This window comes from Apus apus, chromosome 9 (genome assembly GCF_020740795.1).
Source record: "Apus apus isolate bApuApu2 chromosome 9, bApuApu2.pri.cur, whole genome shotgun sequence".
In the NCBI taxonomy this organism is placed as follows: domain Eukaryota; kingdom Metazoa; phylum Chordata; class Aves; order Apodiformes; family Apodidae; genus Apus; species Apus apus.
This window is the reverse complement of record NC_067290.1, coordinates 7,069,253-7,088,214: the sequence shown is the minus strand read 5'-3', so window position 1 is coordinate 7,088,214 and position 18,962 is coordinate 7,069,253. Positions and strand designations below refer to the sequence as shown.

Sequence of the window (18,962 nt, the reverse complement as noted above, 5' to 3'; positions counted from 1 at the left end):
CTCTTCTTACTAGTCTGCACTACAGTAAATCAGTTGCACAAAGAGAAACAAAACTTCACAAAAGTCTTATTGAGCATAATACTGTGGAGCTGACACGATTCCGTGATGAATTAGTCACTACAAGAGATGGAAAGTTCATTGTACTTTAATTGCTGTCACTGCAACAGCAGGGTTAGTACCTAGCATGACAGCTGATCTGTCTTTTTCAAAGTCTATGATTATTCTATCAGAACCAACAAAGAAAGATGTTTTTGTTAGAATTACAGAGTTTTAGCATGTCTTCCTATCTATCACTTATCTTCTCAAACACAGGTGTACCAATCTGCACCATTTATGGTCTGGTTTGTTTCTTTTCTATATATCCTCTTTGCATCATGTTAATGCAAAGAGTTTTAATTCAGGAATTTTGGTTATGCAGCTCAGTTCTGTAAAAAAAATAATAATTGTAAGAATCAAGATTCAGTAAGGAAAATTTTTTTCCAGGCCCCAGAACCAGTAGGCAACAACTATAAACCTCTGAGCCAGTTTGGAACCACAGACCTTCAATAATATTCCTCTAACCCCCAACAGCAGTAATATTGTCTCAGCTGTTATTTCAAACCATCTGCTTGGCATTTGCCTTTTTGGTCCCAGATGTTATTTTACACCTGTGTTAATGCACAAACCTTTCCTCACCTTTAATGTGGCAGCCAAGCTGGCCATGTGTTCATTCAGAGTGCTCTCCGACTCCTTGTAAGTCAGGCAGGTGAACTGATACTCCTCTGGATCAAAGGCATCTGCTCCCTGCTGCTCCACGTCATTAGCTACCCCATCATAATAATCCTCAATATCCCCAGGATCCTCATCCTCTTCTTCCTCCTCGCAATTAGGGTCATAATCCTCTTCATTGCTGTCAGAGCCCTGGCTGTTCATGTCCACGGACATCTTAGTGCCCTGTCAAACTGCAGACCAGGAAAGCACCAGCTTCTTTTTCTCCTCCAGACTTTATCGTTCTTTTGATTTCATCTGAGCTCTGTCTCCTAAGGGGGGGAAAAACAGTTTTTTCTGTTGCCTAAGAAATTGTAAGAGAGGCCACGTCAACATCATACAGGTGATCCAACAGCCAGGAACAGGCCAACCCAACAGCCCAGCTAAAGAAGACTCTGCTGTGCAGGTCCTTAGTTTGGATCCACTGCAACTACCTGCAAAGCCAAGGCTGCTCTCGCAGGTGAGGTCTAAAGATTATTGTGTCCCAGCCCCCAGTGCAGGCTCTGACACTTTTTGACACTTGGAAAGTGGCTGCATAACCCTCACTGCAGATCTTTTCAGAGACACAGCCAGATTAATGACACTAAGGTCTTATGAACAGCCTGAAGTGCTGCAGAAAAGCATCACAGCCGTTTCATCGAAAGGAAAACACACAATCCCCCAGATTATGACCACAGTAGCTATATAAGGAACCTGTGATACCCTGCACCAGTCCATACTGCTTCAGCACCATAGCCATTAAGTGGGGCTTTGGAAAACAAGACAAATAGTCTCTTACATACATCAAATTTAACAGTCTTCATACCATCTCAAAATAAGTGGTGAAATGACTTAATCCCTTAAAGTAGGTTCTGCCGGACAGGATGTGTCTTGGGCCTTACATCTGAGGGAGGAAATAAAATTAATTCTCTCATTTTATTACCTTTTCAATACCTTTTATTACCTTCTGAATGCTGAAATTTATGCTGAAGTGTTGACAGCTGCTACTTAAGTGGAATCAGAATAGCCAACTTTTTTGTGTGTGTGTTTTAGATTCTCACTGGAATTGGAAAATTCATACATTTGACTTTACTTATCTGAACTTCAAACATTCTGCTTGTGTAACTGAACTGCATGAATGTAGGTTCTAAGAGGTTCAGCAGCAGAGCATGTATTGGCCTTGAATTATAATCTTCTCATATTTAGTCACAAATTTCCATTTAACCAAATAATTTTGTTTCAAGAGAGGATATACTAAATACAAAATACTTAAACCCGTGCTGCAACCAAATTTTACATATAAAAATATATCCATAAAATCAAAGCTATATTTTGCACCAGCAGCATATATTTGGTTTCTTACACGTCTGCATTTTGCATTGCTGTGTTGTTACTCAAATATATTCTCACAGTATCACAATTTGTAGCTGCTGGGGAAATAACAATCAAACTTTGAGAATCCTGACTTCAGAGCACAGGAAACCTCAACCATAAATTTTCATTATTTTTCCTCAACTTGTTTGTTTTCTGTTTCTAGCAACCTGACCATGCAGCACAGAACAGCCAGGAAAAGATGTGATGTACAATTAATTTGAGGGCTGCAGTGATTTCAGCAGTGAACTCTCTCAGCCTGCAGTGAGACAGGATGAAGGCCAGCAACTAACTGTATTATCCCCTGAATTCTGGTCTCCATTCTCTTCATTTGCCTCTTGATTCTTTAGCTATCTACTACATAGGTAGCACACAAACAGTTGATAGCACTGCTTCCTACAGAACTTCAGAGGAGCAGAGGCACTGTTTCTCCACATTGGGAGGAGATGGATGTGAAACCTGATTTGACAGACACAAGGCAAACCTATATTGTCTCTCCCTCCCTCTACCCTGCTTAGAGTTAATGATTCAGTTCTGGACTTAATTCGACACAGACCTCTTGCATAAAATAACAGATCTTTGCCTGTTAAACCCGATGTTAAAGGAAGAAGGTACTTGAGAATCTAAACCCACTGTAAGCACTCCTACAGATACACCAATAACCCCACGTGCTCCATTCAGCCAAGCTCAGAGCACCACACAGCCTGAGCAAGTTCCACCAGTCAGGAAACTTCTCAAACTCACTCACATCATCCCACACTCTAGAGAGAAAAAAACAAACTCCAAAACACTGGGTCCATTTGCTGTTTCAACACATAGTGAGTTCCATTCAAGCCATGAGATGTTTTTAGATATCCAAGCAGAAGAATGGGCTGCCCTGGTACCTCGGCAGTTACGTACCAGCGGTGGGGGAGGAGGCCCAGAACTGCACAGGGACTTTCCTCTGTGCCACCAACACACTTACTTGAACAGAGGAACTGTTTGCACAGGCAAATGTGGTGTATCAAGCAGAAAGCAGTCTGCAGACTGGGTGACTTTAGTGACTCCTGTCCCAACAACCTAGGAAGGAGCTCCCTTCCAGCATAACTGAACATTACATGGACACTGGGGAGAGAGGAAGGCACAAGCTCTGTGGACAAAGGAAAGCAGGGAACTGGGAAAACAAGGACCAGACCTTACCTAAGGCTCAGCCTAATGCCCTCAGTGATGAACAAACCACAAGCTCTCTGAACACAAACTAAGACAAGACACAACTAATACTTGATAGCACTAGTTTTTAAGACGTTAAAGATGTTAAGCTCAAAAAAGAGGGTAAAAAACCCCCAGATATCTAGATTAAATAATTACCATAATCTCCCAAATCAGATTATACCATTTTAAACCATATTCAGATCACTTTCCTACTCAAAGGGGGGATGAGGTCCCTCTTTACCACCTTCATCCCAGATACTCCCTCATCCTCAGCAACACTGATAGAATCTAATTCCTCCAGCCTTCCTCCTTGCAGGAGCTCATAAACACACCCACCCCTGCGCTGTGCTGCACATCAGAGCTCACGTGAAGATGAGATGCCCTCTCACTGACTCCTGCTTGGCAACACAATTCTTCTTAACACGGTCTTTTGAAACAAAACGCCTGCAAATATGTGACCATCAGTCCTTCTCTGACCACACTACACTCAGACACAGCAAATTACACGATTTCACCTTACATCTTGTCCAGCTATATCATTCTTTCCTCATTTCTTGCCCTCTGTCTGTCTCTGTGGACTGTCTCTGGTAAGTTTTCTGGAGGACGCTCCTCCTCTTTTTCTGTTGATACTTCACAGCCATTTGAGTTGGCTTTTTCCTCCTTCACCCCTTTGTTGAAAATTCTGAAGAGAAAGTGCAGCTCCAGTCAGCCTCCTGAACTACTTTTCCACGTACACTTTAAACGGGCTGACTCTTCTTTTCTGGGAAACCACCTACAGCCCCGATGCCTCCACTGGCCGTCGGGGTTAATCGTGTCCATGTCACTCAGACCTGTAAATCCACGGATCATCCTCAACTGCTTCTTCCCCCTGGCAGCACAGATCCCTCGCTGCTTCCTTCCCCACCGAGTTTTCAGACAGGATTTCTTTATCCCAAGAGAGAGAAACCAGAACAGCATCCCCCATCCTCTTCACCACGGATGACTCTGCAGAGACCTCCTTGCAGCCATAGCACACATCCCCCGTGAATCTGCATGCTCTCCTCCCACTTCCCAGTCTTTGTTCAGACTACCACGACTGCCTTGTCCTTCCCAACTCCTCTACTCCATTTAATTCCCGTCCTTTCTAATCTATCAGCACTTTTAACAAGTTATTTTACTCTTATTTACTCTGGGCTTGGGCAGAGACGGACACAGCTAATTCAAATGACCTCAAGCCTCTTTCTTTGGTAAAGACTAAATCCTGTCTCTGTCCCACGCAGGCAGAACTCTGCACGCTTGCAGGAGGAAAAGCCCAGGAGAACCGGGATAAGGGAGGCAGCAGCGGAGGAGGAAGGGCCCGAACGGCGGCGAGGCGGGGAAGGGGCCCCAGCACAGCCCCCGCGCCCAGCGCCGGCCCGAGAGCGGCCCGGCCGCCCCACCGGCCCCGGGGCCGAGCTCTGCCGGGCCCTCAACTCGGCACAACTTCCCGAGAACCGCCCCGGGACCCGCCCCGCCCTGCGGAGGGGACACGGGCCCGGCAGCCGGCGGCGCTCACCGGGCACCCCCAGCTCCGCGGCACCGGCCGCCCCGCCGAGAGCGCCCCACCGAGAGCCCCCCCGCCGCCCGCCGCCCCCGCAGCCTCGCCCAGGCCCCCGCACTCACCGGGCGCCGCGGAGCGCGGCCGGGCGGCGGGAGGGAGGGAGGGAGCGGCGCCCCGGGCTCCTCCTGCCGGGCTCCTCCTGCCGGGCCGCCACTGCCTGCGCGCCGGAAGCACCGGCCTCCGCCTGCCGTCACTTCCGCCGGGCCGGGCCGCGCGGGCGGGACCAACGCGGCGGGCCGGGCAGGGGGGAGAAGCGGAGCGCTCGGGGGGCGGCGGGACCGCCCCGGGGCGCCTGCTCAGCGCCCTCGGGAGCCGCTGCGGCCCCGCGGCCCGGGCGCGGCCTCTGCCGGCGCTCGCTGGGAGCGGCCGGCCCCGCGGCGGGGCAGGAAGCGCCCGGTGCCGCCCCCGCCTCCCGGCGTGCCGCGCGGCCCGGCACTGGGGTAAAGGTCGCGGGGCGGAGGGGGCGGCACCGGCTCGGCGGGGACGCGTCGCCCCGGCCCCGCTGCTCGCCCGCCGCCATGGCGGAGCCGCCGCAGCCCGTCAGCCCCGTGAAGAACTTCTTCGCTGGCGGCTTCGGAGGCGTCTGCCTGGTGTTCGTGGGGCACCCGCTGGACACCATCAAGGTGAGGCGGCGGCGCGGGGCCGGTGGCGGGGCTCGGGAGGGGGCGGGGGCGGGGCCGCGCTCCCCGGAGGGTAGCGGGGAGCGGCCGGGGGTCCCGGCGGGGGAGGTGGCCGCGGCGCGGGGGACTGCACATCCCGGCGTGCACCGCGGGGAGCAGGCGGAGCGCCAAGCCTTCCCGCGAGCACGGCGGGAGAGGCGGGGCTGGCCGCCCCGTGCGGCGGGGCGCCCCCTGGCGGCCCGGAGGCCTGTCGGGCGGGGGCCGGCGGGCGGTGAAGGCGGGAGGGGGGGGGTCGGTGCTGGGGGGGGTCGGTGCTGGGGGGGGGGGGGGGTCGGTGCTGGGGGGCCCGAACCGCTGCCCCGAGCCCCGGGGCGAGGCCGGGAGGGACGCCCAGACACATCATAGAATCTTAGGGGTTGGAAGGGACCTGGAAAGATCATCCAGTCCAACCCCCCTGCCAGAGCAGGGTCACCCAGAGCACATCACACAGGAACGTGTCCAGGTGGGTTTTGAATGTCTCCAGAGAAGGAAACTCCACAGCCTCTCTGGGCAGCCTGTCCCGGGGCTCTGTCACTCTCACAGTAAAAAAATTTTTTCTGATATTGACCTTAAACCTCCTATGCTCCAATTTGTATCCATTACTCCTTGTCCTCTCACTGGTCATCACTGAAAAAAGCTTAACTCCATCTTCTTAGGAGATGTGACGGTTTGGAAGTCTTTTTTTGTTGCAGAGCTATCGTATTCTGTGGGTAATAGTAGTCATCTTACAGATGTCATCTTGCACATGTGTTGTTTTGCTCTTTCTGCGTTGAAAGCGTCAGGGAGGCAAGTTATTCTGAGATAGTGCTGTTGTAATTGTGAGTGTAGAAACTCGGCCAAGCAGCTTTTTGACTTTCTAGACTTGCACCCCTGTTCTGATCAGTGTTGCACTGGTTTAAGTGAGAAGTAAACATGAAACTTCTAAACCTCTTTATCTTGAAAAATATTGTACAATGGAACTGGTAGTCTGCACTCATTATTTTGGGCAGCACTGTGGGATACCAGTTTGATCAGCTGTGTATTACCAGCAGCTTACCTATCCTGTTCGTTCACTCTTGTGTGCACTGGGGTAATGAATGCAAACTGGAACATAGAAGGTTCCATACAAACATCAAGAAAAGCTTCTCTACTGTCAGAGTGACAGAGGCCTGGGACAGGCTGCCCAGAGAGGTTGTGGAGTCTCCTTCTCTGGAGACTTTCAAACCTGCCTGGACCCGTTCCTGTGTGATGTGCTCTGGGTGACCCTGCTCTGGCAGGGGGGTTGGACTGAATGATCTTTCAAGGTCCCTTCCAACACCTAAGATTTTGTGATTCTGTGAGTGTGTTGGGAAGCTGAGCAGTGGCACGGTGTTAGGTCTCAGGTGGGGTCGTTATCCTGGTGCCATTCCAGCTATTAATGACTGAAATGACCTGTTAAATATGTTTAAAAACGTCTTTGTTTTCTGCAAAGGGCTAAAGGGATGTTGATTCGTCTTAGTGATATCCTAAAGTTTTGTTGCACATCTTACTCCACAATAGTTGCATGGAGATATTCTCTGAATCAAAGCTTAGCTAGGAATATATAATAAGTTAATGTTTTCCTATCCTGTTTTACTAGGTCAGACTGCAAACCCAGCCCAAGCCACAGCCTGGTCAGCCTCCCCTCTATTCTGGGACCTTTGACTGCTTCAGAAAGACTCTCACTGCAGAGGTACCGTGTTAGCCCATCATCTACCAGAAATGTCTGTGGTTCCTGTACAGGAATGGAATCCTGTGGGAAAGTTGTCACCCAGAGACTTTACAATTCTTGGCTTACCCGTTGAATTGACTGTAATTAACATTTTCAAGTGGATAATAAAACTTGGAGAATGCAAATGTGCCAGGTCCTCAGTGCTGTGCTTTGTTAGGAAATGCTCTTGGTTCAAAATAACCATGATGTGAATGTCTGAAGTTATAGATTGGAGTGACTGTTGGCACTTTTTTGCTGGCTTTGTTGTAGTTCTTGGTGTTTGGAGCTGTCTCTGGAAATCCTAAAATAGGCAATGACTTTTGTTAGTAAGAGCAGTACTTTCGCTTTCTTCTGTAATGTGCGGTGTCATCTATGAGAAGGCAGAGGAGCATCAGCTTGAGTAATTAGGGTTTTCTCTCTTTTCCTTTAAGAACAGAGGGTTAATTATAGTTGTTTTTTCAATCCTCTTCAGAAGGTGGGCAGTGGCTTTTGCTTCTGAATCAGCCATGTCACGTGGCTGAAGCAGAGTCTCTTTTGTTCTCAGAAAGCCACTCAGCCTTCCTTTAAAGACTTCAGGTGACACAGAGTCCAGTTTTCTGCTTCCTAAGTTTTCCCAGCAGCTGTTTGCCATTTGGAAACAATGCCTGTAAAGCCCAACCTTTTGTTTCTTGGTTGAGGTCTAACTTTTAACCATTGGATCTTGTTAGGTAGCTCTCTCTTAAATGAGAGAGATCAGTCTCCTATCTGAAATCTACTTTCTTGATGGTATTAACAGGTTGTTATACAATGTAAGCAGATCCTGCTGGCACTGAATCCCTTGTAGTTTCTAACACCTCTGCTGGAGCACGGACGTCAGAGCTGAGCCATAATAACAGCCTTGTGAAGTGAAGTTCAGAAGTAATGCTGCCTCTCTGCTCCTACTCAACACTCATCCCTTTCCATAAGGAAAGCTGTTAAACCTCTCTGTCAAGGCCTTTTGTTTCCCACTGCTCCTGGGAAGGGTGGGCAGGATCTTTGTCAGCCAGATACAGTTTTGTTATAGAGTCAGTTGTGCCCCTGAGTGTACAGGCAGACACTGGGATACACTGATTTGTCTGGTAGGGGGAAGGAAGAGGTAGACAGAGCAGCAGATATTTAATTGGAGCATCTAGCCTTTATCTAGAAAGATAACTCTCCTTTTGATTAGAAAAAGTCCAGGTCAAAGACAAGATCAATTAAATAAATGCTACTGCTGGAACTTGCATGAGAGTTTTTCCATGTGTTTAGTCTGATGAAGGGAAACATCAGGAATGTAAGGCTGTATGGTGAAAAAGTTTTTACTTAGGGAAGGAAAGAAAAAATTGTTTGTTTTTTAGCTCATTCCAGATTGGGTTTGTGTGGGGAGTGAACTTGTTCAGGTTTGTGTCTCTGCCTCTTCCTTTTCTAAAGAGTAGACTTGATTTGGCATTCTCAGGCTCAGAGTCAGGATTTTATAGTACTGCATTTGATGACTTATTAATACAGCACCTGTGCCTTCTTATAGGTATGTGAGAGAGAAGATTTTTGAAATAATCTATTAGGACTTCTATTCAGATGGCTTTTAAATTAACTTTCTCTTTCTTAAGATACAAGTACAGGATGAATAGTTTTGAAACAGCAGGGTGTTAAGTAGTACACATGTTTTCCAGGAGGATAGAATTGCCCTGCCACTGGCCCTGGCTCTCATCTAAACATGTGTAATTGCAGGTGAACAATAAACCCTTATAGACCTGTGATTAATCTGACTGATACCATCCTGGGTGGCAGCCAGGATGTTGAAGTAAGTCGAAGTGCATGCAAAGTCTGTGCCAAGCCAAGTAATTTGTGTGATAACATTTCTTGCAGGGAGTCCGAGGCTTATACCGAGGAATGGCAGCTCCTATTGTTGGAGTGACACCCATGTTTGCTGTGTGCTTCTTTGGATTTGGCTTGGGAAAAAGGCTCCAACAGAGAAAACCTGACGACGTTTTGACGTGAGTTTCTGAGCTGATGGGGCGGCTGGGAAAGGCACCATCAGGCTCTTGTAGCCTGCTGTGTTGTGGCACACTGAGTTGTGATGTGGAGTCGTCTGTTCTCCTGGATTATAAATATAGTGCTGAAAAATAAAGTCCTTGTGTGTTTTAATGCTCCTGGAAGCGTGGGACTGATAGCACAGGCTAAAAACAGGCAGCACGTGGGCAGGTGCTGTGCAGTTCCCTCTCTGTGCAAGAGAGAGCCATTAAGGAATGAGTCTGGTTTAGATTCATGGAGTGTGAGTTGTATAATGCTGGCCTGCCAACAGCCCTGCTATTAACAGAAACTGTGGGAGAAATGACTTCATGGTCAAGCAGTCTTGACAACATGCACAGTCCTGAGTTTCTTTTCCTTGTGAGTTGCCGCTCTTGACCTGTCCTTACATTAGGATGTAATAATAGTCATAGAAATGCTTTGTTATTAATTTCTGAAAGGAGGTGTTTATGAGCAGCCAGCCTTCTGGAAAAGAAATGGGAAGCTAAGAAAACTTGGTGTGGCTTTCTCCAAGCTGACTTATGCACAAAGAGAGGCCTGCACCCATAAATTACTCCCTTAACTTCTGTGCTTAATTGTGATTTACAGGAACAGAACTGTAACTTAGCAACATTTTATTCTGTTATTTGTGTGATCTGTAGGAGCTCTGTCAGAAAGCAGGAGTCTATTGTGTTGAGCCAAGTGTGGTGAGGTGGAGAGGGGAGGTTTCTGTTGGCACTCTGCCCGTGCAGGGACCTCCTGGGTTGTGTGAGCACACCTGGCTGTGCAGCATTCACCTCTGCTGTGACACAGGGAGAGGTCCCTCTGCTCTGGTGGCTCAGGGAGGCTGGGCACTGCTGCCTTACCCTCCTGTGTGCCACAGTGGTGTCCTCCTGCAGACAAAGCTGAAAGGGAAGATCAGGGAAACAATAAGGAGAATAGAAGGAAACAAATGGGCTGTGGACTTCTTTCCAGCAGTCTTGCCACCTCAGTGCTATGTGTTTTACACACATCATACCAAAGGGAATACCAAATGGGAGAAGGGCAGTGTAGTCTTTTGAGACTTTATACAGAGCAGTGGGAGAGAAAGAACAAAGGTCAAGAAATAATAGATGGTGGAACTGTCACTGTGCCCAACTGTGCTGTGCCTTAGGTGCAGACTTGATAGTGTGCTGGGGTGTGAGTCCCAGAAAGAAAGGTCAGCCCATGGACCTTAGCTCCTTGGTTATGGGTCTAGAGGCAGGCAGGGTGGCAGTGGTTGCCCATGTTGAATTTGAAGGGAAGTTTCTTAATGAAGGAGATGAAGAGAAACCTGAGGAGCTTGTTTTGTTTTCTCTGGGACTGAATAGTCCCAAAGTGAGTTAGAAAACTCAAAGCTTAGTTTGAATAGGAGGTGCTTGTGGAGTGGTGTGGGAGGTCTGAATGGTCTGGAAGATTCAGTGGTAATTTAAGAGTAAAGAAAGATGTAAGAGTTGGAAAACCTGAATAGACTGCCAACTCCTGGGCAAGTGGAGAGCAGTGGGAGGTGTGGAATTTAATTAAATTGATATATTAGGTTGCCTTACTAGAGAACGTAGCAGGATGTTGGATGTAAAAATAAGTTTGTGATGATGGAGAAAGTCAGTCTGTCTAAGGGATTTCTGTCATAGAGACCTTGCTGTATGAAAGCAGGTGCAGAACGTGTGGGATGATGGCAGGTTGGTAGGACAGGCTCGATGATTCCAGAGCATGAAAGAGTGAGGGACTGAGAGGTTACAGAAAAGAGGCTCCTGGCAGTCCAAGCAGGAATATGCATGGAAGCTGGGGTGACTGAGGAGAGTGTGGGAGACTGAGGAGGAGGAGACTGAGCATAAAAATGAGTGGGGAATGCTGTAGCAAAAAATGCAAGTATGAGGAATATTAGCAAATACAGTGGATGAGAGAGCTGAGATGTGGTTGCTGTGGGAACCAGGGCTTTGTATCCTAGAATCCTTGAATGTTTAGCTCTAGTTATGCATTGTTGAGGCACTTCTGCACTGATAAAAGCCAGTGGATTCCTTTTTAGTTCCACTGCCCACCTCATGTGGAGCAGCACAGCCTGGTGCACGGGTCTCCTGCCCTTTGTTTCCTACCAGTTGTGTGAGGGTCTCCTCTGTTTCCTTGGGGCAGGTACCCTCAGCTGTTTGCTGCTGGCATGTTGTCAGGAGTGTTCACAACAGTAATCATGGCTCCAGGAGAGAGAATCAAGTGCCTTTTACAGGTAAGGCATTGGGTGCTGGTGATGAGAATTGAATTTTAGGGCTTTTGTCTTTTCATTCCAGTAACTTTTTTGGTTAGTGTATTTACTCTGTTCTGTTTTTTGGCAGGACTGAGACAACTGTCATTTAATGCAGCTGTGTCACCAAGAAGCATTATACAAACTCACCACACAGCCCGAGCACACACAGCATTTGTTGCTCTTTTCATTCCTCAGAGCACAAGCCTCAGTCTTTGTGGCATTATATGAGGCATCAGGGGGTGCCTCAGTCCACTGCAAATTATGGAAAAGTCCAGTTTTTTAGAACAAAGCTTTTTCTAAAGAATTGAAAAGCTATGAGATAATAAGACTCTTTCTAGTGCAAAGATTTTCTGTGACAGGTTCAGTCCATAAGCGTGGAATGCATTTCAAATCCCATGAAATAGTTTTCTAATGTTCAGGTGACTGTCAGCTCTACACCTCATCCAGGCTTTAGGAAGTATTGTTGGAAAATGCAAATGTGGACAAGTGACAAGACCATCTTTAGCAGAGATGAGAGGCTTTGCTTTTCTCAAGCTGTGCTGAGCTGCCCTGGGGTGGTGACGTGTGGTCACATCTTGGTTCTGACTGACATGACATTATCATGGAAGCTTTTACACACACACAAACTGTTGGAATTTCACTAAACTATTTGAAAGCTGCTTCTCGTCAGTGCAAGTGTAGAGTCACTGAACTGACTTTGGTTGTTTCAGACTTACAGTGTGGAAAAATAAGGGAGAATCTAGTGACTGCAGGGAGCAGCAAACAGGGAGAGCTGTTTGAGGGAGGGACAGGAGGTTTCACAGGCAGGAGTGCCCGTGGAATGAGCACGTGGCTTTCTAACTGTTAGCTGAATGACTGTTCACCAGCCAGAAACCTTCACTGGTCAGAAACTGTTACTTTAATCCTTCAGATCCAGGCAGCTACAGGTGAAACTAAATACAGTGGCTCTTTGGACTGTGCAAAACAGCTGTACCGCGAGGCTGGGATTCGTGGCGTGTACAAGGGGACAGTGCTCACCCTCATGAGAGGTAACTGATGGAGATGTTCTGATGCTTCTGCTTGGGGTACTTTGAGATAAGAATCCTGACATGGTATCATAGATCTCTCTGTCCCTTTAGCCAATTGGAGATGCTGTGTGACCCCTTTTTCTTTTTTGCAGTCTGCAGAGCTACTCCAGTGCCTCAAAGGGACTGAGAAACAAACATGAGATTCTCAGTGAGTGAGGAAGAGATTAGATGACAAGGATCAGAGGGACATAAGAAGTAATTAAGGTCTGAGAAGCCAAGAGGAAGGAGAGACTTCAGGAGAGGAGGAGAGCAAACAAAGATAAAAGAGTGGGGTTATTTTTTAAAAATTTATTTTTATTTTTCTTCCTTGAGAGAAGGATTGTGACTTTCTGTGACTGTTGCTTTATAGTGCTGACTGCTTTAAAAGATGTGATTGCAGCAGCTATGCTTTCTACCTGCTTGAGGGTGGGTTATTTTGGACTGTGGTGACCCCTCTCACAACAATAACAACAAAGTAACTGTGCCAGACACAGAATCCTTCAGGTGTTTTGGTACTTTCTCCTTTGAAAAGAGTTAGATTGTTCCCTGTACTGGGGCAATGTTTCCAAGGATAAGCTGAAATATCTATGTTTAGATATCTCAGTTTAGGAATTTGCTCCATCCTCTGCTTCTCACGGTGGTGCAGCAGCTAGCAATGTGACTGGCAGTGTCCCTAGCCAGAGGCTGGTTCTCCAGTTGAGGCATGAGCTAAGAATGGGCTGTGGGGGTACCTTTAAAAAACAAACCAAACCCCATCAACTCCTAAAGAAACCCCAAACAGAATCATTAGAACCAATAGTGTGCAAAACTCTTGAAATTTCTGAACTGTTCTGATTTCTGGTCTGCTTTGCAGCAATTAAGAAAGCTTAGGGCTGTCTCATCATTAGCTTAATGGCCAGCAGGCAGGTTACATTCTGACTTGAAAAGCTGGTGACAGATGTGCTCCATAACAGATATTTTCCTAGTTCTTGCCTTTAGCACCTTCTGTCCCTAGGAAAGTTGAGGCTTTTCTGTCTAGAGCAAGAGAAGATTTTTGTTTTGTTTGTGAAGGAGGTTCAGAAAAGGAATCTGGATGTACTTAGTGGTGTTGCTGTGCTGGCATGGGGCTGCTCTGCCTCTAGGCTTCGTTTTGTTTCCTACTACTCACAGTCTTTGTTGTTTACCCACTAGATGTCCCAGCCAGTGGAATGTACTTCATGACGTACGAATGGCTGAAGAACATTCTGACCCCTGAGGGAAAGAGGTTAGTGAAATCTCACCGTCATCATTTTCTGGACTTCCCAGACATTGCTGATTAATCCCTCCAGTTACAAAGAGGTTTAGAGCAGTCTCACCAAAACAAATTTTTTAGGGAAAAAAGGTCAAAGGTCATTTGTCTTGCAAGTTGAGCTCCTTTGGCCTGGGGTTAACTGGCAATTAAAGCAGAATTCTGAGTTTCTGTTAGGTTTTAGCCTTGGATCTTATTAGCCAAGTAAGGAGTACTTAAAGCAGATGTCTTCACTTTCCCCCCTGTGTGTGCACAATGAGCCGGGGGGGTTTTGTTGTCAGGGTTTGCTGTTGTTGTTTGGTTGGCTGGTTGTTTTTTCCCCAGAGCCGTTGGTGTGTGTGCTGCTGAATGAAAAGATCTGAGCCTTTAGGGTGGAGTTAGTACATTTTGCCCATGGGGCTCTGATTGTTAGAAATCTTGCTCAGATCCTGCACTCTGTGCCTGCAGCGTTGTGCTGCCTCTTTGATTGTCACATTAGTCAAAACAGAGGAGTTTATACTACTTTTCTTTTTCCTCCCACCCCAATCCTGTCAGTGTGAGTGACCTCAGTGCACCAAGGATCCTCTTTGCTGGAGGCCTGGCTGGGATCTTCAACTGGGCAGTTGCCATTCCACCAGACGTGCTGAAATCCCGTTTCCAGACTGGTGAGTTGCCTGCCAGCCTGTCACAGCCACACAGTGCAGTGCTCCTGGGAATGGACAGAGAGATGGGAGCTGCCATCTGAGCATGGCATCTGTTGGGCAGCATGTCTTGAGCACTGCTTGAGACAAGTACATGGAAAACGCAAGCCTGTTCCTAGATTTTTAGTTGGCTTATTTACACATTTTTGGCAAATCAGGCTGCTCTTCTCTGTTTCTGCCTCCCTGCTAATGTAATGATCCTGATTTGAGATACCTGGTTTGAAGCCTAAGCATGTAAGCCATAATAATAGAAGGGCTTGTCATGGCTGTTTTATTACAAATTAAGTTATCTAGGGGTTTTGTTATTTTGCTTCAGACCTGTGCTGTCTGAAATTTGTAGCAACTGGGCATGCCTGGCCAAGAGCATTTCTTTTAGATTAGCAGATCTGCTCTGAAGTATCTGACCTAGTTACAGTGAGGATGGTGCCAGGCCTTGAGCTTCAGTGAAGTTTGACAGGCTTTTCCTTTGATTCTCTGGAAGTCCTAGTCAATTACTATTTTTATGGCTAATTGTGTTCTCCATCTGTGGACTCAGCTGTCCATGGGATGGGCAGTAACCATTTTTCTTGAGTCCTGGATCATGATAACCTAGTGCAGGAAACTTCTTTTTCTCTGAACAGTGGCAGCTGTGGTTGTTGTACCACCATTTCACGGCTGAGCGTGGAATACATCCCAGCTTCCCATCCTTGTTCCACTGGGCCCATCTCCAGTGCTGCTGTACAGATAACGGGGGTTCATGGTGGTTCTGTGTAACTGGGTTGGTTTGTGGAGTCCTTGTTCCACAGGGCTGGCAGAGGCAGTACTTTCCAGAGAAGTGTCAGGAGGAAGAACTTGTTCTTTGAATAAAACCGCTTTTTAAAACCACCTCAGTAAATCTGTGTAACCACCAGCATTAAAACAACCTGTGCTTTTCACTTGAAGTTTGTTGCTATTCTTGGCTGCACCTGTGATAGGATCACTTTCTGTTTCTGATAAACCAACTTCATCAGTTCTTGAATCTGACCTTCCTATCTCCTAATAGCAGCTCTTGGGAGAGCTGTTACCAGTGGCACAAGTAACAGCTCAGACATCAAATCCTGACAAAAGTTACTCTCCTTTCTTCCCCGCCCCTCAATTACATGGTTAGGTAAATGCTTTGTGGTGATGGTGAGCACCTACCTTCTGTTTACTGAGTCTTTAGCAAGGTGTCCTTTTTGTTTGCTTGCTTTTGACTGAAGCAGATGATTTTGCAACACAACTTAGGCAGTGCTTGGGTCCTGGTGCCTCCTAGATGCTACAGTGATGTTTTCAACAGAACCTGTTGCAAATCCTGGGCTGTTAATACACTACATTCCTCAGCGTTTGTGACGACCACACGTCTTAGCAAATGTGTCTTGTATCCCTTGCAGCTCCTCCAGGAAAATACCCAAATGGCTTTAGAGATGTGCTGAGAGAACTTATCAGAGAGGAGGGAGTTGCATCTCTGTATAAGGGCTTCACAGCTGTAATGATCAGGGCATTTCCCGCAAACGCGGTAAGTAAATGGTGATTCCAGATGGGTGCTGGGGACCTGGGCACTCACAGGGAATGCTTGATGACTGGCTGCTTACTGTTGAACCACTTCAGTGAGGTTCTTGTCACTGCAGGTGCTTCTGGCTCTTGGTGTCCAGGTTCTAAGAATGCACTTAGATCTGGGGGGAACTCCAAATTAACCTTCCTGTGAAGCTTTGCAAGAAAGCCCTTTGACTCATTCAGATAGTGTCTCTTCTCTGATTGTACATCCACCAGTATCAGACAAAAGTGGGTGGAGAAGTTTGACTGGCTTCCCCTTCAATAAATTATGACCCTAATGGAGCAGAAGTTGTCCCTCTGTGTGGAGGGATGTAGTAGAATTCTTGCCTCTGGTCTAAGACACTTTTTTTTTGTTCTCTTCCTCCTTCTGCATTGACCATGTGAGGTGTTTGTAGTGCTGCATTTCAAAAGCCTTGTTTGGAATAGGTTTTTCAAATTCTTACTTGTTCTGTATGTTCTCTCTTTTCCAGGCATGTTTTCTTGGATTTGAAATTGCCATGAAGTTTCTCAACTGGGTTGCACCAGGTCTATGAAGACTAGGAAGTCTTTGGAAATTAGAGAGGAGAAAGGAGAGTGCAAGTCTGCCTTAAAGGAATAAATGAATGATCACTTGATGTTTCAGGAATGATTGCTTGCCAGCACCTTTTTGCCTTCCACATGGTGCCATGTGCCATTCAGAAATATAAGCTGGAGCTCTGACACAGAGTTGATGAGGAGTTAGAGGTGCTCCTCCTGCCTTCTGAGCCAACGTACCACAGCAGGAATGCTCCTCCCAGACAGCTGACACTGTTTCAGACATTACCTTAAGTACTTCCCCATGGAAGAAAGGGACACTTCTTAAACTGTAGTTCTTTATTTACTGAAGAAACATGTAGCTATTAATGCTGAAAAACTTCCTTAAAATCATTGTTTGGCAGCATGTACTTACCTCTCAGGGCGTGCGTTAGCAGCTGCACACACTAGTGTCTGCAAGCAGTGTCAGACAGCATTCTCATCTCTTAAGTTTTTTTTAGTTGTGGCAGTTTCTGTGTTGACAGGGGTCTTGATCTCACATGCATGTAGTGCAGCAAACACCAAACTCAGCAGGGGAGGCCAGAGTTGCCCCCTGGGGGGGGCACCACAGGACACCTTGCACACTGATCTTTTCTGTGAAACTAGGGAGGGAAAATGAATTGTGTTGAACATTTGTACTAAGCTTTGCTGAGGCAGCCAGTGAGGAAATGTGTTTGATTAGTCTGAACTTCTCTCTGAAATCCCTTTCTGTCCCACAGAAGATGCCCCAGTGTGATTTCAGAAGTGCAGCATGGTTCAGGGCGACCCAGGACAGATTTGATTCGTCAGGTGCTGTGTCCTGGGATTCAATCCCTGACCTTGACCTGAGAAAGTTTAACAGCACTTATAAGAATTCCATTTCTCTCACATGAGGGTGATACATGAAGGGGACACAGGCTCTCCAGTCTTGTCTGACTTTGTTTTTCCTCCTGTTCCTTGTTTTCTCTTAACATGATTAAACATAATCACTTTTTCATTTGAGAAATTACTAACACTAAGAAGCAAAAAGCAACTGTAATTAATTTTTTGTTTGATGCAGAGCTATTTGAACTCAATAAAACAAGCTGCTGCTTTGCCAGAATGTGTGCTTGGGTTCATTTACTTTCTGCATGGTCATGCAAAAAACTGATTGGGAAATAAGTTGTGCAGTGCTTTCTTTAATAATGAACCTCCCTTGCCTTTTAGCTTTTGGATTTCTGACATGAGCTGTGGAAAGGAATGTTCTGCACTTTACATGTTTGTCATGCAAGTCCTGTTGGGTGCTGTGTTGTGGGTGCAACTTTTAAACTAGAAAGCCAGACACTAAATAACACATCTTGCTTGTGGAAAGTATTTTATGTTTTCCAGAAAGAGGCCTGGACACGGATGGAGGGAAGCTTAGGGAAAGTATCTGTTCTAATGGTCCATGGGAAAAGAGGCTGAGATCTTATCCTGAGTCTGGCATGGTCTGTTGGTGTGTACCATAAGGACAGAGTCTTCACCCTGGCTTTCCAGAAGCAGGATCAGCCCTGAATGCCTTTTGTCCAAAACTGCTGCAGAAGCCTTAAATCCCACTTTCCTTTTGGAAGGACCAGAAGGGAACCAGCCTTCCCCAGAGTTCACCTCTTGTGTTTTCCAGGGTGAGGGTATGAAACCAATGAAGTAGCCTCTGGTGTGGAAAAATCCCAGTTGCTTGGAGCTGCTGCCTTACCCACCATGGACCTTCCCCATTCCTTGCTGCTTGGTAACCTGCTGCTGCTGCTCCTGCTTCTCAAAGTCACTGCAGCTGTGGATGAAGGAAATACTTAAAGCATGAGTACTGTGTTAATACTGGCTCAGAGGTGCAGCTTAAAATGGTTTTAAACGCAGCTCTAGGTTTACTGAGCTAAATCCAAGCTAGTCTGGACAGGACCAGGTCTGCCCTTATGGCTCTGAGCTTCCTGGCCACCAAATGCTATCTGTCCTCTACTACTTTGGTTCCCCAGCTGCTCTGGCCACCTTCTGACTTCTGTGCTTGGGCTATGCTGCTTAGAAGCAGCTTTAAGGTTTAAGAAGTTTTATAAAGCTGTTTTTTTCCCTTCCCTTTTACTTACATGTTCCAGAAAGACTGACAGTTCTTGGGAGGGACAGACGTGCACAGACTCTGCACCTGCTCTCTTAGAATTCCAGACCCTGATGCTTAATGCTGCTTATTCCAGCTGCCCTGTCAAATGCATCCCGTTGAGCTCCCAATCTCACAGGAAGCTGGGAAGAACTGAAGCACAACCATCCCGGTTGGAAGTGCTGTTCTAGGTTGGTTTGTGATGCAGTTGCCCAGCAGGTGGCTGTCTGGGGCTGTCAGCAAGATAGACAAACCTGCAGGACCGAAGGCAAAGTCAGAAGCAAGGAAGCC

At 46.9% G+C, this 18,962-nt stretch overlaps 2 protein-coding genes across 3 annotated transcripts in view; one reads left to right on the top strand and one right to left on the bottom strand.

The window, feature by feature from the left end:
* Window positions 1-5,143, bottom strand: part of ARIH2 (ariadne RBR E3 ubiquitin protein ligase 2) — a 30,834-nt gene extending 25,691 nt beyond the window's left edge. Inside the window, exons 1-2 of one of the 2 annotated variants that reach the window (XM_051627138.1) lie at window positions 4,930-5,143; window positions 676-1,019 (exon numbers count right to left, since the gene is read on the bottom strand). In XM_051627138.1, coding sequence (XP_051483098.1) covers window positions 676-924 — 249 coding nt within the window. In that variant the 5' untranslated portion in view covers window positions 925-1,019; window positions 4,930-5,143. The remainder of the gene's footprint in view (window positions 1-675; window positions 1,020-4,929) is intronic. The other variant, XM_051627137.1, reaches the window with a different exon arrangement.
* A 143-nt stretch (window positions 5,144-5,286) lies between these two features.
* Window positions 5,287-17,672, top strand: SLC25A20 (solute carrier family 25 member 20). Its single transcript, XM_051627139.1, has 9 exons — window positions 5,287-5,490; window positions 7,124-7,216; window positions 9,098-9,225; window positions 11,387-11,477; window positions 12,406-12,523; window positions 13,712-13,784; window positions 14,343-14,452; window positions 15,877-16,001; window positions 16,510-17,672. The coding sequence occupies exons 1-9, from the start codon at window positions 5,386-5,388 to the stop codon at window positions 16,570-16,572; spliced, it is 906 nt and encodes a 301-aa protein (XP_051483099.1). The 5' UTR covers window positions 5,287-5,385; the 3' UTR covers window positions 16,573-17,672.
* Window positions 17,673-18,962: the final 1,290 nt, after the last annotated feature.

Bases quoted from the DNA above. Each gene is read 5' to 3' on its own strand.
- SLC25A20 (XM_051627139.1), top strand. From the start codon at position 5,386: ATGGCGGAGCCGCCGCAGCCCGTCAGCCCCGTGAAGAACTTCTTCGCT. The intron at 13,785-14,342 runs GTTAGTGAAATC...CAATCCTGTCAG, and splicing joins CTGACCCCTGAGGGAAAGAG to TGTGAGTGACCTCAGTGCAC. The intron at 16,002-16,509 runs GTAAGTAAATGG...TCTCTTTTCCAG, and splicing joins GGGCATTTCCCGCAAACGCG to GCATGTTTTCTTGGATTTGA.